The sequence below is a fragment of the Amyelois transitella genome, chromosome 14 (assembly GCF_032362555.1).
Source record: "Amyelois transitella isolate CPQ chromosome 14, ilAmyTran1.1, whole genome shotgun sequence".
NCBI lineage: Eukaryota > Metazoa > Arthropoda > Insecta > Lepidoptera > Pyralidae > Amyelois > Amyelois transitella.
This window is the reverse complement of record NC_083517.1, coordinates 78,556-95,076: the sequence shown is the minus strand read 5'-3', so window position 1 is coordinate 95,076 and position 16,521 is coordinate 78,556. Positions and strand designations below refer to the sequence as shown.

General features: G+C 39.1%; 3 protein-coding genes across 3 annotated transcripts; 2 read left to right on the top strand and 1 right to left on the bottom strand.

Moving 5' to 3' along the window:
* The first annotated feature begins 50 nt into the window (after window positions 1–50).
* Window positions 51–3,524, top strand: LOC106129131 (mesoderm induction early response protein 1). The gene has a single exon (XM_013327603.2). The coding sequence runs from the start codon at window positions 262–264 to the stop codon at window positions 1,450–1,452; it is 1,191 nt and encodes a 396-aa protein (XP_013183057.1). The 5' UTR covers window positions 51–261; the 3' UTR covers window positions 1,453–3,524.
* A 954-nt stretch (window positions 3,525–4,478) lies between these two features.
* Window positions 4,479–7,140, top strand: LOC106129175 (KIF-binding protein). The gene is made up of 2 exons (XM_013327666.2): window positions 4,479–5,624; window positions 6,022–7,140. The coding sequence occupies exons 1-2, from the start codon at window positions 4,661–4,663 to the stop codon at window positions 6,852–6,854; spliced, it is 1,797 nt and encodes a 598-aa protein (XP_013183120.2). The 5' UTR covers window positions 4,479–4,660; the 3' UTR covers window positions 6,855–7,140.
* On the bottom strand, window positions 7,084–15,832 carry LOC106129176 (UDP-glucosyltransferase 2). The gene is made up of 4 exons (XM_013327667.2): window positions 14,694–15,832; window positions 11,757–11,982; window positions 9,383–9,599; window positions 7,084–7,746 (listed from the first exon to the last, which is right to left on the bottom strand). Exons 1-4 carry the CDS (start codon window positions 15,744–15,746, stop codon window positions 7,458–7,460), a joined length of 1,785 nt encoding a protein of 594 aa, XP_013183121.2. The 5' UTR covers window positions 15,747–15,832; the 3' UTR covers window positions 7,084–7,457.
* Between the last annotated feature and the right edge of the window lie 689 nt (window positions 15,833–16,521).

The following is a 16,521-nucleotide window of genomic DNA, read 5'->3' as shown; positions in this document are numbered from 1 at the left end:
ATTGGTTGGGATTAGTTCGGATTTATCGCAGTAGCGCCTTGCCTTGTATTGGAGATATTTGGAAACACTGACTGTAGATTCGTGTCAACTAGTTAGCAGCGGTGTCAAAATATTTTTGTTTGGTGTATTTTTTTGTTATTACAAGAAAATTGTAATGTTTTTTATTTATTTTAATGCTATTTTATAAGAGATAGCAGTGGCACATAGTATTTATTATGACGTTATAGTAATAACATTTTGTAGATTGGTACCGTGTTAGTCATGTCAGATTGCGCGTTGGTGGCCAATGTAAACGAGCATGATGCGAGCATGGACGTGGGGAACGACAAGTCTCTCTTCGAGCCCACTGTTGATATGATGGTAAATGATTTCGATGACGAGAGAACATTAGACGAAGAAGAGGCTTTGGCGGCGGGAGAGCAGCAGGATCCCAAAGCAGAGCTCAATAGCCTGCAGCGGGAAGGTGATATGCCCCTAGAAGAACTACTAGCGCTGTACGGATACGACAGAAACATGGATAAACCCGCTCCTGAACAAGCTCCGGCCGAGGTGGTTCCCGAAGAGAGTGAGAAACCAGAGTCTGTACTGCAACAACTATACACTGAAACTACAAGTCCCGAAGCCACCCGCTGTCTCCGATCCGGCTCGAGACCACCTTCTGAAGAGGAAGAAGACTATGATTACAGTCCAGATGAAGATGACTGGAAGAAAACCATAATGGTTGGCAGTGATTATCAAGCGGCAATACCGGAAGGTTTATGCAGTTACGATGATGCATTGCCATATGAAAATGAAGACAAATTATTGTGGAACCCTAGTGTTCTTGATGAAAATGTCATAGAGGACTATATGAGGAAAATTTGTGCATTGACCTCCGGCTCAGGGATGGATGCGATCCCCCGGGGGAAGCAGCTGCGTGACGATGAAGAAGCTTTATTCCTTCTTCAGCAATGCGGCCACAATCTAGAGGAAGCACTAAGAAGAAGACGAATTACCGCACAGGCCCCAGCTGATGCTAGTTTATGGTCAGAGGAAGAATGTCGTAATTTTGAAAATGGACTTAAAGCACATGGGAAAGATTTCCATTTGATAAGGCAGAACAAGGTTCGGACCCGGTCAGTGGGAGAACTAGTTCAGTTCTATTACATTTGGAAGAAAACAGAAAGGCACGATATCTTTGCAAATAAGGCTCGCCTAGAGAAGAAGAAGTATACACTTCACCCTGGGCATACAGATTATATGGATAGGTTCTTGGAGGAGCAGGAGGCGTCGGGCGCAGGCGCGGGTCCGGTGCGCGCGGCGTCGCCGTCGCCGATGTTGGTGTACGCGCCGCCCGCCGCCGCGCAGCCTGACCCTTTGGCACTCGGCGAGAAGGAGGTGTTCTCACAGATGAACCACACTCCTCCCGATACCACGTCGAGAGAAGACCCAGAACCAGACATGGGCTCCTAATATTTATTATGGCATTGCCTGTTGTCAAGTAGAATGCACTGTTTACAAAGTGTGACAAGTTGATTTACATACTTGAGTTAAGTGGACTGCTCTAAGGATATTCCTTCTCATAAGAATAGTTCCTCATTCTTAAGTCTTACTTTTAACTGCATTCTACGAGAATCTATCTCTTTCCTAGAAGATTGATTGTTCTAATAAACCTCTGGCGAAAATACTTTTTAGTATTATCAATGAACACTTGAACTCTGAAGTATGTAAGTTTTACTGTCTATTTATGCAGCTCAGATTTGTATCAAAAACTGCTGTTATTATATATACTGTGTCTATTCCCCATATGGAATCCATATCAAAGGGGCTGGCATATAATTTTTTTCTAAATCTCTCATCTCATCACTATCAAAACCATGAGATGCTTTCAGTAAGCATCTCATGGTTTTGATGAGATCCCATAGGGTATAACTGCATCTTTGATATAAATCTGACCTATTTTATTCCCTTATTCATAAAATGAAAACTAACTTTTTTACATATTTTAATATGCAAACTCAAAGAGATAAATAATGAGAGCATAGAAGTATAGACCATATGGGTATTATTCTATAAATTTTATATTTGTTATAACAGTGTTCATGTGCATACATAATTATTGATTTCTTTTATGTCTACATTTAAATATTTTAGTGTATATTTTGTCCACCTTAGATGAATTTCTGATATGATTCTCACAATCAATCATATAATTTTTATTTAAATGACATTGTTAATTTATAATAATATATATTTCTGGATTTACATGATTGTTATGGTCATAATTATTATTATTTTCTGTATAAAATTAGACAGTGATTTGTGTTGTTGGGCATCCTTTCATCTGAGAGTTGTTGGTGAAAAGAAAAAATATACTTTTCTATTGTTATTCAGCAGCAAAGGAAACAAAGCTCACTATACTGAAGGCAAACTACGTCAATCTCAATTCCATCATTAAGCCATATGTGCAAAGCCAGCTTTTCAAGATTGTTAGCTCTGTTAAGGCTTAGCCGTGATTAACATGTAACTATCATAGAAACAATATAGTCCCATATCACTCTGATTCCTGTATGTAAATTAAGTCAAGTTTGTTGCCCTTGTTGAATCGTTAGTGTCGTGTGGTTCCCGGCACCAATACAAAAAAGAATAGGACCACTCCATCCCTTTCCCATGGATGCCGTAAATGGCGACTAAGGGATAGGCTTACAAACTTGGGATTCTTTTTAGGCGATGGGTTAGCAACCTGTCACTATTTGAAGCTCAATTCTATCATTAAGCTAAATAGCAGGATGTGGCCATTCAGTCTTTTCAAGACTGTTGGCTCTGTCTACCCCGCAAGGGATATAGACTTGACCATATGTATGTATGTTTAATCATTAATATGTGGTATTTTTTAATGTTTACTTGGAACTTACTACTTTTTTAGATATCAATTTCATTATATTTACAGTTATATTATATCTGTAGGCTGGTAGATGTAATGATGTCTGCATTATGAATTGATTTATTGTGCATTACCTAAACGAATTTGAATTCGTCGATGGTGGTTTGTCCTACAAACAGGTCGATATCATTATTTATCGTCATCTTAAAATTGGGAGACAGGTCTTTCACCTTTCAATTCTACCGATGATACGCTCGATATAAGAAAAAGTTTTAAACTCCAATGCATCAATTCACTGGACTGGATAGGCTTGTCTGTCCTCTCAGCTAGCCCTCTCAAAATATTCTGCTTATTGATACTTCGATTCAATTAACGGTAGTTCTATGCTCTCTTTATTTTGACTTAAAGTTTTATAAATAATTGACTGAACACTATGGTGTCTTAAATTGTGTGTGATTTGTTGTTTTTATGATAAGAATTTTAACAGTACAATGTAAATAATATTTTAAGCATTATATTTAATAGTTTTGTTATGAATGGGGGAATATGAATCATAATTATGTAATTATGTGTAAATATACACATTACACCCATAAATCGTTATGGGTTGTGTAAAATTGTGGGAAACTAATAAAACAGTGCAAAATAAGTAATCTCCAAACTTGTGTTTTATTGTGGCTTGCCTTTGCTTAAGCGCAACTTGTACTTGAAAAAGTGTAACCACCTTCATAAACAAGGTGGCTCTCAGTTTGACCTGTATGTATGTTTGTTTGTCGCTTTTAATGTGGTATTCAGGAAATTGTTTGTTACACTTAAGAGGTTTTAGAAATTTAACAGACTAAAACAATAGGATATCTATTGGAGGCGTTTTTTTTTTACAAAAGTTATTATAAGTATGTAAAAAGTCTCACTCACATCATGTGGCGTTTTAGGTAAGACGTCGCAGGTAAGAGAGATAATTTACTGAATTGAAAGAATAAAGACAATCTTTATAAGTTGTAGGAGGGCGTGGGTTTAGCTATAGACACGATATCCAGCAAGAAACCGCCAGAGGACAGCGAGCTACTTGGTGAACGCTGTAGTAGTCCAAAGGTGAAGACACGGTACGCTAAATAGGGCACCCGGGCGGTCACAATCAGTAGAATTTAAAGATACTACGCCTTCTTGCAGTAATGCTGTTACCAATTGAATTGTACCCGTATATGGTCTTAAAGTTGGAAAATGGGATACAAAAATTCAAATATTGTCGGCGATTATCCTAGTTACGTCCGCTCTGGAAAAGTTATAAGTCTCCTACCTCGACTTACAGTAAAAAAGGTAAATTTCGGTAGCCGACGAAAACAAGTGTGCCAGCTGCTTTGTCCCGGTCCAGAAGTTTAAAGTCAATCAAGGGAAAGGCTTACAAAGATATACTTAATTCTGAATCTCAATATCATCATTCAGTTCTATTGTAAGTGACTATTGCATTGTGTCATATGTTGTTTCAAGAAACAAAAGATGTTTAATAATGGATGGATTTCGCCTCTGTAATTCGTTAATGGTTTTCGTCCTAAGCTTTCGTACCATCGGAGATCAGTGTCCCATCCCTATTGGATTTGACAGACAGAAGAGATGACAGATTCCGATTTGAGGTTAACTATGTTGTTAATCATGAAGATTTGTAAAATGTAAATACAAATAATTCGATAAACTTTAGGTAAGTTATAAATCTACAGGTTTATAAGATACAAAAATAATACAAGTGTAACATCATTTAATTTAAAATTGTAAGATTATACGAAGAAAACCTTAATAAACATGGCAGTATCCAATGCAATGACTGAAAAAGAAATAATCAATGATTTCAAAGAAAATTATGGTAAAGTGCGTAAATTACTAGACGAAGACAGTAAAAATGATCCTGAAAACGAGCCTTATTTGTCCAAATACAAAGCCAAAGAGATCCTCTCTAGCATGCGCGATTCACTGAAGAAAGTTATTAATTCCGAATCAAATTTGGATCAAACCAAACTGTTGGCAATGCAAGGAGCAGTGTTATTAAATGTAGGCATCATAGATATGGAGACTGAGGATTTTGCCTCGAGTGAAAAAGTGTTAACAGAGGCTGAGGGACTCCTCATTGAACACTCATCAAAACCAGAGATTGTGACCACTCTCATCAATGTCTATAACAATCTAGGTATCCTGTGGTCCAACAGAGATGAACCAGAAAAAGCAAAAAGTTTCCTGTTGAAAGCCAAGGAATTGTATGAAACTTTTAAGTGCACTTTACAAATGCCACTGCCTATAGATCATATGGTGAGCAATTCTGGGGAAGCAGTAGTTGGAGATTTCATGTTACTGGAGAAGGCCCACACACTGACATTGTACTACTTGGCTCAGGTGTATGGCTCTTTGAAAGAGAATTTAAAGTCTGCCATATATTGTCATGTGACTTTAAGGAGACAGCTGCAATATTCTGACTTTGAACCCATAGACTGGGCTTTGAATTCGGCAACATTGTCACAATTTTTTGCTGAGCAGAATGGGTTCTATCAGTCACGACATCACTTGGCTGCAGCATCTACTATTCTCGATCAATATGAGGAGAAACTGCATGAGAGTGTGAGTGATGATGAGGTGTTTCTGGCTAAACTGGAGACTCTGAGACATCGCTCAGCCGATGTGGCTCGCTGCTGGGCCAAGTACTGCCTGCTGCTGATGATGGCATCCAAGGCCAGGCTCATGAATGATGCTGAGAGGTTGACCGAAGCCATAACAGGTGTGTTTTAAATTAAATTATGAGTTTATATTTTCTACTTATGTATGAGAACAAAAGTGGCATCCAATTGGAAAAGAATGCTGAAATATTGCAGACATAATTCTTAGTAACTCATGATATGCAGATTTTTTCATTAATTATATCCCCAGTGACAAGGCCTTTGGTTATGGGCCTTGATTTCTTCAAAATTTTTAACTTTTGTTCTCAAATTTTCTGATAGGTAGTTCAAAACTCTGGTAAGATTATGTTTAAAATATAACTGAGGGCCAAATGAAGAGGTTCCTGAGCATCATACAATCACCATGGCATAACTGATTTTTATCAAAATTAAATAAAAAAATGAATGGACTTTCTTTCCTCAGGTAGTTGAAATTGATAAACATTATTTTCATTACAGATATGTCTAATTTGACTTTAGATGACTCAGAAAATATTTGTGGTGGAGACATGAAGACAGTGACTTTTTCCAATATTGATGTCTCAAAATATGAGAGTAAAATAACAGACAAGTTCCTGCTGACCTACCAAGACACCCGCGGGGTCTTCCTGTGCTGTCAGACGTGGTTGAATAAGGCTAAAGAATATTACAAATTGGATTCTTTAGCATCAGATTACATAGAGCTAGTCCAGGACAGCTCCCAGTCGTACAGTTACTTAGCATTTTTTGAAGAAGATGACGAAAGACGTTCTAAAATGCACAAAAGACGTATTGACATGCTCGAGGATCTCATCAAAGAGATAAATCCGACGTATTACTTGCAGTATTGTCGCCAACTCTGGTTTGAACTCGGTGAGGTATATTCAGATATTCTTAATATTAAACTGGATAAACTGAACAGAACTAAAGAAAAGCCCACTCCGCACGCCTTGAATAAAATTAATTTGTTGTGTGAGAAAAGTATTGAGAATTACGATCACTTCTTGAACTCCGTCAAGGATAAAAACGGGGTGTTTCCCGCCAAACTGGACTTCGAGTTGATCAGGCCTGTTGTAAGCGCGTATGCCTTCATTGGCAGAAACAGCATGAAGAGGATTGCGGTAGATAAACAAGTGCAATTGAGTCACGTAAGTAAGAGTTACGAATCATACAATGCAGTGGTGGAGATCTGTTCAAATGACCCGGACGCAGCTGCCATGATGCAGGAGGAGTTCAGCCTGTGCAGCGAAATGGTCAAGATCCTGCCCATCAAGGTCAAGAAGCTGGAAGCTGAACTGAATGCACAAAATTAACAGATAAATAGGCTTGCATTTAATTGTGTGCATAATTTATAAATATACTCAAGCTTTATAAATGAAATAGTTCAAAGAATCTATAAAAGTGAACTGATGAGCTGTTACTATTACTTAATGTCTGTTATTTTTTTTTATTTATACTCTAATTAGGGGTGGAGTCTGAAGGATCGATGGATCTCTGGAAGTACCAATCTATTCAGAAATCTCGGTAAATAAAAACAATAAATATTTAACAAATCGTTGCACTTTATTATAATGGCGTCTAAATAAAGCTTTAAACAAATTATTGTCTTTTGTCCTCATATATTTACAAATTGAGACAGGTTTTGGCATTATCAAATTTACATATCTATCAGCACAGCACTAAAATAGTTACAATTTTAATCATAACTTTAATCCTCACAAGAACAGCGCAAAAATACCTGAGTCTGGTGGATTTTAATTAAATCAAAATAGGTTTAGACTACGCCCATTCTTTTAAATTCATGCATTTCACGCAAAAATTACTCAATAGATTCGGACGAAACTACCCACTTAAAACAGAACAACACAGGCTGCACTTTGCGTGCGTAGCCGCAGGCTGAAGCCCTACACCATACTTCAGTGAAGTTTCTCCTTACGCTTACTGCTAAACAAACGTTTCAGAATCCTTAAAATTATGGATACAATTAGAATAACTAACAAAACAAGTACACAAACAGCCAACAACACTGCAGCGGCGACGTCCAACAGCGCGATCTGAATGTAGCCGAGGTCCCGGGCCGCGGCGTGCAGCGGGTCGCGCGGCCCCCAGCGCGCGGCGCGCTCCGTGCGGAACACGGCCGTGTCCAGCGGCGGCGCGGCGCGGTCGTGCCACATGCTGGACAGCCGGCGGGCGTTCAGGCGGACTCTGAAATAACGACATTATTTTTTTTAAATTATATACGAGGCAGTGCCAATGAGTCGACAAATCCATACATAGAATAAAACTGTAACTGAACTTTGTCTGTTCATTGCAGATATTTAAGAAAAAAAATTATAAATGGTCTTTTTAGGGTCAATAGAAGCCATTACAATATTTTTTTTTAATTTTTGTCTGTCTGTTTGTACGCGCATCACGCAAAATCTAGGTACCCAACGGATCTGAACGAAATTCGGCATAGATATAGTTAGTAACCTGGATTAGAATATTGGCTACTTTTTATACTGAAATTCTATCCCAAGGGGATGAAATAGGGGGTGCAAGTTTGTATGGAACTTCGTCATTTTTGAATCGATATAAAAAGCTATAAATAATTAATTATTATATTTATCTATACTAATATAATAAAGCTCAAGAGTTGGTTTGTTTGTTTGAACGCGCTAATCCCAAGAACTACTGGGTCGAATTGAAAAATTCTTTTTGCGTTGAATAGACCATTTATCGAGGTAGGCTTTAGGCTATATAACATCACGCTGCAACTATAAGGAGCAAATAAATAAAGGAAAATGTGAAAAATACGGGGAAAATTATTCACCCTTGAGGGCTTCAATAATGCCCAAAATAACTATTCCACGCGGACGAAGTTGCGGACACAGCTAGTAGGTAAATATGTGTGTGTAGTAGTATTTGTACAAAGGTACCTAATTATAACACTTTCTCTTCAAGGATCAAGTCACAAGAATCTAAGGTCACGTTTAACTGGTGGTAAGTATAAAGATGGAATTGTGCCCTAGTAGGAAGATACTATAATTATTCTAACAGGCGTAAATCATAGTAACTTAGTACCGTAGTAGAAAGGAGCCCGGGTGCGCCTATGACCGGATTGGGTAAGCCAGGTTTTACACGAAGTCACTCCCCGTCTGACGTACACGACCTTTGCAGGAGAACCTAAATACCTAAGTAAGTATATTGGATCACGGCTAAACATTAGTTGCCTAGATCGGGAGCAGGGTTTAGTATGTGATTGCGGTAGGTTTGAACCTGTGCCTCCTGTGTGTTATGCTTTTCTAAATCAAGCGCCTTAACCGTTTGACCACCGGCGATCAATGTTCTAACAACGTGGTATTAGATAACGAACAGTACCTAAGCCGCTGACCGATGCGTGGACTAGCGTGAGTTACGAGATGGACTGAAGCCAAATAAAAATAAAGCCGGTTTTGCACATGCGCCAGGGTTTGTTTTATTAGAATTTGTTATTTGTGTGGTCTGCAGTTATGATTATGATGAATAACTTTCTTAGTGTAAGATAGGCATTCTTACTTACAATATACCTACGCACTAAAAAGCAATACTCAAAAAATTACTTGTCCAACACTGTCTAGATAAACCAAAAGGGATAAGTAGGATTACTTAGAATCATCTCTATAGTGCCAAAATAAGTTATATGTATTTTCATAGTGAGGAACAATACGTAAGTACTATGCACTAATCAAGTCAATATTTTATAATGGGAATTGAAGTAAAGACGGTCAGCAGCAGGTAGGTACGAGTAGTTTTTACACACGTGAACAATAATGGATTTAATTCTACTCTAGTAATACTACGGTAATTTAGTACTACTTACTCGGCACTAAGTACAGTGTGAAGCGCTTCCGTGAACGACTCCTCAGTGAGGTCGGCGTAGGACACCGTGGTCGCCATGCCGGCGGCGGCGGCGGCGGCGGCGTTCTGCGGCTGGTCGCCGAAGAACGGCACCACCACCATGGGCTTGCCGGCCGCGACCGCCTCCGTCATGCCCAGCAGGCCACCGTGACCAACGAACGCTACCACCTTTTTGTGTCCTGAAATAGATCAAAAACTACTAAGCACTTTATCTTCCCTTTATTCTTTTAAATTGGACACTGAAAAAAATTGTACCTAGTGCTCGACATAGAGACGCCTCTTTATGCCGAGCAATACAAAAAAATGGGGCGGTAAACGACGATAATATCTAAACATTTGCCATAATCCCTGTCGTCGGTTTTGGGTACTCTTGACCTCCATGCTCGAAATAGGCTTTCCTAAAATTGTGGTCACACAATGTTTGACGGTCTTTTTCCAGCACTTTTTGTAGGTATATGAAAGATGTAAAATTCCACAGCTATCAATCATGTCACAGAATACGCTTGGCAGCGTCGAGAAAACAATAACTCGCAAAATATGCTGTTCGAGGTTAGTTTACTGTTCGTACGGCCAGCAACGAAAATATTAGGAAATAATATCATTGTTTACCAGATACAATGAACGATCTTCCACCTCGAGTCATGTCAGGTCAACCGACACAACTTGGTTTCAGAGAAATCGCAACAGCCTGATTGTTTTTGATGCAGTTATCTTAGTTAGGTATTATCTTTTCTGTAAAAAAGACCACATCGATATCCTACTTACATATCGTTAGGTGATTATTTTTCAAATTAAAACAATTATTTATTATACTGTCGTGTTCGAGATAACTTCAATTATCGGTAACTTTAACCCATGGGTCACGAGCTTGCGATACTGTGAAAAGATGAATAATTTTGTCCGATGCATGCTTACTTATAAGTCTGACGATTTTCCCTGTAGCATAGAGATTACTGTTATCATTGTAAGTAGGTACCCATTGTAAAACCTTTTTTCTTTGTCACGAAGCTAGAGACCTAGATGTTGTATTTTCACTTTTTCTAATCAGTCTTTCGTCACGTCTTCCTTAACGGTAATCAGAAAATTACCGCGAAGAGAACGCAACGCAATTGAGAAATCTTGTAATTACCTACTGCTTCTATTGTAAATTGTGTGTTACTGTTACAATTAAATACTCGTATCAGATAACCCAATAAGCATTATGTAGATCAAAGCACATAAGCAGGTCACCTAGCTAGAATGAAAGCTGTTACAGAATGGTATCCATCCGAAGCGTGGGACATCCAGCGGCAAGAGGTGTCGATGACATTAAGTACAGCGCTGGTAACAAAGAACTGGATTGCGTTGGCCCGGGATGGAGAAGATAAGCAAAGAAAGAAGGAGGCTAACGCCCAGCAGTTGGCCATGGAGAAGATCTGTAGCTAATGGAATGGACAATGTTGATCTTATTTACGCTTTGGCTGCGGTTTGTGTAGATGTTGGTCTTTCTGTTTTTCTCCGACACGAGTAGTGTTAACCCTTCTTTGCATGGTGATGGAAATTTCAATCATAACATTTAGTGAAGAAAAAAAGGTACTCAAAAACTGTAAACTTTAAATTTGTTGTTGCTGGCAACTTTATAAATGACTATTGCGTACAACAAAACCCTAGTACCAGTCTACTAGAAGAAGAATTACAATAAAAAAAAAGAAAGGTCACTTCGGTGTAAATTTCCCACATGTAAAGGCTATTCCACAATTTCGTGTAATCAATGTGAAGTTAATTTGTGGTTGAATAAAAATAATAATTGTTTTTTAAATTATCATTTAGAATAAAGGAGATTAAGTAAACAATATCTTTTGACTTATTTAGTAATGAGTTATATATGTAACAATGTATAATGATGTAAATTTTTATCACTGTTTTTTAAATAATTCAAATACTTATTTATACTAGGATTTTTTTAAATATTTTTCCTTTAATCTAGAGCATTAATTACATCAACCTGATTTATTTTAAAAGAAATAGGAAAAATCATGCAATGAAGGGTTAAGATTCTATGATTACTTAGAGTAAAATAATTAAAATTAAGTTGGTCAAATAATTTTAACTCCTTAGCCCCCATGGCTGACATTTACACTCATTGAGCAGTTTGGCCCAAATTCAACATAGTGCAGTTGTACGTTATACTTAAATGCGGAACTCTACCTGCCTGTCTGTCTCGCTTATACATTTAAACCGCTGAATCGATTTTGAAGAAATTTTCCATTAATATATGTAAGTAGTTAAATATTGCTACATTTTTTCTCCATCAAAAATTTTCAGCTAGATAAAAGACAGTTTATACTAGTACTTACGTAGCAGCTGGTACTGCGGGATCCACCGCACCTTCAGGATGTTCCCCTGGCGCGTGCCGAGCTCCCCGCTGTCCTCGTACTTCCAGATGACGCGCTGCCGCAGCCGGGCCAGCGCGCGCACGATCAGCCGCTCCTTGTGCGGCGGGAGGGTGGCCGTCTTGATCAGCGAACCGAAGCTGAACAGCACCACGCCGTGCTCAGACTCGTTCAGGAATCGTTCCATGTACTGGAACCAAGACATTGTAGGCACAGATTTATTTAAGCGTTTTAGTTACTCTAATGGACCAGGCTGTGGCTGACCTGTGTTTTGAAGATTACTTAGCAAGTAATCTTTGCATCTTTTTCTTCAAGATTCTGTTGGCTTGGCCCAGAATACCTAACCTACGGTAGTATAGACACTTATCACTTGTAAAATAAATTTGCGGATAGAGTACTTACATAAGTAAGAAATGATCAGGCAATCAGTCTCCCTTTAGTCCCACGGCTCGCTAGTGCTCGCCAGTGACCTTACTCTGTATTGGTGCAATTGATATCTTATTGATTGTTATACATCTACATGTGTGTCTTTGTGGTTTAAATGGGAAAATTTGTATGTTATACTGTAAAATACCTTTTAATCCAGCTATTGAAATTTTGGTAGGCTAGGCACCTAGTTAAAATAAAACAACCCGCTATAATATGCATCCAAACCTCGCCAAATAATCCAAACCATCATGCAGCTGACTGGATAAAAATTATTCAACAACACGAAGCGTCTTTTTAATACGTATAGGTAATCATTATAGGTCGTATATTACTACAATACTCGTATAAATCGGAGAATAAAGTTTTAGTCTTACAAATACCTACTTACCTATCGTTTATTCAGTATGTCTACACACGTTTGATGTGCTGACCGTAAGGGTCGGTATGGGGGGCAGGCTTCTTCCGATTGTCAGTTACATTATTTTAATACAATAAAACGAAAGGAAAACCAACAAACTGAAACCAATTAAAAACTATTGACGCTTGCTGGCAGAACTCAGTCAGGAATAATAAATGACAAACTTGGAAAATGGATGCAACCGTGTGACCTCTAAATATTATAAATGCACATCTCATATTTGGAGACGAGATAATGTGACCTAGATCAAACCTATCCTTATCACTTTCAACTATCCGATAATAATTAATGTTTATTGGAAGTGATATTCCACGTGACGTGCTCCATATTAACTCATTACATAACCTTGATATATTAATTATTATCATTCATAAGTTTCTCTATTGGGCACGTTTAGATAGGTATAAGATACATTATTGTAGTAAATAGAAGAGTTCACTTTTTTACTGTTGGTTCTGTCAATTCCGTAAGAAATAAAGACTTGATTATATAAATGTGGTAGTAAATTTTCAAATTATTTCTTGTAACTTTACCCTCTATAATTACTCGTACCGTACCTAACCAGTGATTGAATCGATACATTTCAGTTTAGATTTTCATAACTGACTTGGCCATTGATCGCGCCCTTTACTTTCAGAAGACCTATGTAGGTGCCCAGTACCTACCTAGGTAAGTATGTCAAGACATAACTAACTACCCTCGCAATGACGAAACTACCTACTCTCAAAATAATTTCATTTCTAATTATAATAAATTTCTTTGTTGTAAATATGTGTAATGTAGAAAGGAATTTAGGTACCAATGGTAACATAGTTACCTTGACTGGACTTCCCTACGTGTCTTTTCTTTAGAATGTGAATTCTCTCAATTTTCGTAAGGTTAATACAAGGTAAAAATTTTGTGCTAAAGGCCTAAAGTAACCTAGGTATTTTTAAATATCCTTATAGCATTTTTTTTTTGGGAAGGTGACCAACTTTAGAGTACTTACCTACTATATTATTATAGAGTAGGTATATTGTTATATATTTGCTATCAAATTGAATGGCCCTTTAAAAGATTCACTAAATCATTTTTCGTGAATGTCGTAAGGGAGTAGACTTACGAAATAATCGAGAGCACTAAGGAGATTTGACTGTGCTTAGCCTGTGCTCTCCCGCATGGTTCAATTCAATTCGTTTGATGGGCCACAAGCCTCGCGGTTATTTCTGCTACACGTACAAAAAAATATAGGTAGTTAAGTCCTTAACATTTTGTTATCGCATGTCGATATAACAAAAGTTAAAATAAAAATATTTTTAATTCTTAAGTACAATAAAACTCAATAATTGTATGCAAGTAAGTACAGGAAGGCCTCAAGTTGTAATATATGTGTTATCCCGAAATACCTATATTTTAGATAGGAATATATACTCGGACTTCTAGACTTTCTCATTCTCTCTCCTGAGATATTGCCACAGTTGACAAAAGCCGGAGGAAGGTATCGTAGTGAGGTCATACCTAAGTAATTCATCGACGAAATTGTTTCAAACAAGGAGAGGAGACTATTCTTGGGCTGTGTTCCAACTTGATGTTACCCGGTATCAGCCAGGGCGCATTTATAAAATTGAATTATGCATTGTAAATGTCTTAAAATTATCGTTACAATCATACTCTAAATAATTCTTACTCTATTTACATTGTACATACACATACATACATACAATCACGCCTGTTTCCCATTGGGCTAGGCAGATTATGGATTTCCACTTGCTACGATCCTTACAGACCTCTCCCGCTTCCTCCACCTCATTACTCTTTTCATATTCGACGATTACAGGTACTCCTAACATCTCCCTTTTTCAAGACATTCGAAATTTGGTCTTTGAAACTTCGACGAGGCCGGCCCTGTCTATTTCTTGTAACTGTGTACATTTCTGTGCAGCGATAAAGATATTATAAACAAACAAACAAATCGCATATGACTATGACCCACAGACGAATTAATCTGGAACTTGGCATAGTGGTAGTGTAAGGTAGGTAAACAAATGATTAGAATAAAACAATGATTTACTAACCTCAGGTATGGGTTTCTCCGAATGGTCCAAATGCATTCCCCCCACCTCCACGACGCCCGGCAGCAGCGGCTTCACACCGTTCAGGCTGTGGAACACGTTCACCAACATCAGGCTTATGTTCTTGCTCAGACTCTCCAAGTCCGGAATCTTCCTGCCGAAGTGCTTCTCTATCAGCTCCTGCTCCTTCACTTGTATGAAGTGTCTGTACCACAACTTGTAATACACGTTCAGAACCGTATTTTCCAATCTCTCCAAGAAAGTCATGCGAGAAGTGAACGACGAGCTCACAATAGGGACGTACGCCGGGTTGTCATTGACGCCGACGCGCTGCGCCGACCACTGCATGAGGCCGCTCGACAGCAGCGCGACAGTGGGCGCCTGCAGGCCGTAAATGTGCATCAGGCCCAACATGCAGTCGCTGTTGAAATTCTCCACGAGCACCACGTCGTACTCCTTCCTCAACGCCTCCTCGAGCGGAGACCAGCTCACCAGCTTCGAGCACACGTCCAGCGCCATCCCGGCCAGCGGCTGGAATTCGTTGATCTGATTCACAATTTTCTGCACACCGAGCGTGGTCAGCAGCCAATTTTGGTTTTCGAATAACGCGAGATCGATCGTCTCCAGGCCCAGAGGGGCGATGCCCTGGAGACTGACATCAGTGTAATTTTCCGGCGGGTCGGCCAGCGGGAAGAAGGAAGCGACGGTGACGTGGTGCCCCCTCTCGGCCAGTCTCCGGAGCAGCGGCTCGAAGACCATCTGGTGGCTCTTGCCGGTGTGCGGGAAGAGGCCGAGCACGCGGGCGGCGCGCGCGGGCCCGGCGGCCGCCAGCAGCGCGGCGAGCAGCACGGCGCGCATCGCGGTCTGTCGGCGTCGGCGGCGGGCGCTGCACTGTGCCGAGTCCGCGCCGAACCGTGCGGCTCCATCGACTCGAGTTATTTTCAGTGCCGCGTGAGCCATCGAGGAGACAGTGTGTAGGGCAATGTACACTAAGCCAATTAGGTGCCGATTCTGTTCAGATTGCTTCCTATATTGTGAAGTATAACATACTAACATATTGCTTAGTGGAACTATTCTGTCAGGGAATATTCCGTTATGATTATGGTATTTAGGTATCTACTTCTGAAAGTAAAAACAGCAGATTTGAAACTGTATTTCCTGAAATGGTAATTTGTAAGTAATTGTGATGGTCACAAAACAATAGCCTCACGTCATTCGCCACTCACTTAAGATACAGTGATTTAGAATAATAACTTATTTGCATAACTCAAAGTAATGTAGGTATGCCCACTGAAACACGAGTCATTACATAAAATCACACTTGACTTGCAGGAAACGGGTCGGTGGAACGAGAACGCAAATTATACGCTGCTCGTAGCTACACTATAAAAACTGCAAATCGATCATCTTTACTTTCGCTATGAAATCGATTTTCGCGGAACTTTTACTGACACAGTTTGTTATTAATGAAGGTCTGTCCACTCTGCCACGCTTCAAGGCAGCGCGGTGTTGTCCAGACAGTTTTAAAGAATTGACAATTTTATTTCCTATCTACATGGGTAGTTTGGGGGCTAGCTCGTTCGTTTCAAGGAGTTTATTTAACTAGAAAAATTGTATCTTTGCGGCCAAGATTAACTAAACATGTATATACAATATATCTACATATATTTGACAATAGCACATACATATTGTGCGGTGCGAATGATGAAAAAAATTACTTGCATTCAATAAATAAAATACCTACGTTAACGTCTTTACCCCTGACGGGCTAGACCTTAGCCCGCAATCTGAAAAAAAAAGTCTGAAAGGTCACGTTCACCTGAAAAAAATC

Excerpts from the sequence above, each read along its gene's own strand:
- LOC106129131 (XM_013327603.2), top strand. The coding sequence starts at position 262 with ATGTCAGATTGCGCGTTGGTGGCCAATGTAAACGAGCATGATGCGAGC.
- LOC106129175 (XM_013327666.2), top strand. The coding sequence starts at position 4,661 with ATGGCAGTATCCAATGCAATGACTGAAAAAGAAATAATCAATGATTTC. Across the intron at positions 5,625-6,021 it reads GTTGACCGAAGCCATAACAG|ATATGTCTAATTTGACTTTA; the intron begins GTGTGTTTTAAA and ends TTTTCATTACAG.
- LOC106129176 (XM_013327667.2), bottom strand. The coding sequence starts at position 15,746 with ATGTTAGTATGTTATACTTCACAATATAGGAAGCAATCTGAACAGAAT. Across the intron at positions 9,600-11,756 it reads CCCGCAGTACCAGCTGCTAC|GACACAAAAAGGTGGTAGCG; the intron begins GTAAGTACTAGT and ends GATCTATTTCAG. Across the intron at positions 7,747-9,382 it reads CACACTGTACTTAGTGCCGA|AGTCCGCCTGAACGCCCGCC; the intron begins GTAAGTAGTACT and ends TCGTTATTTCAG.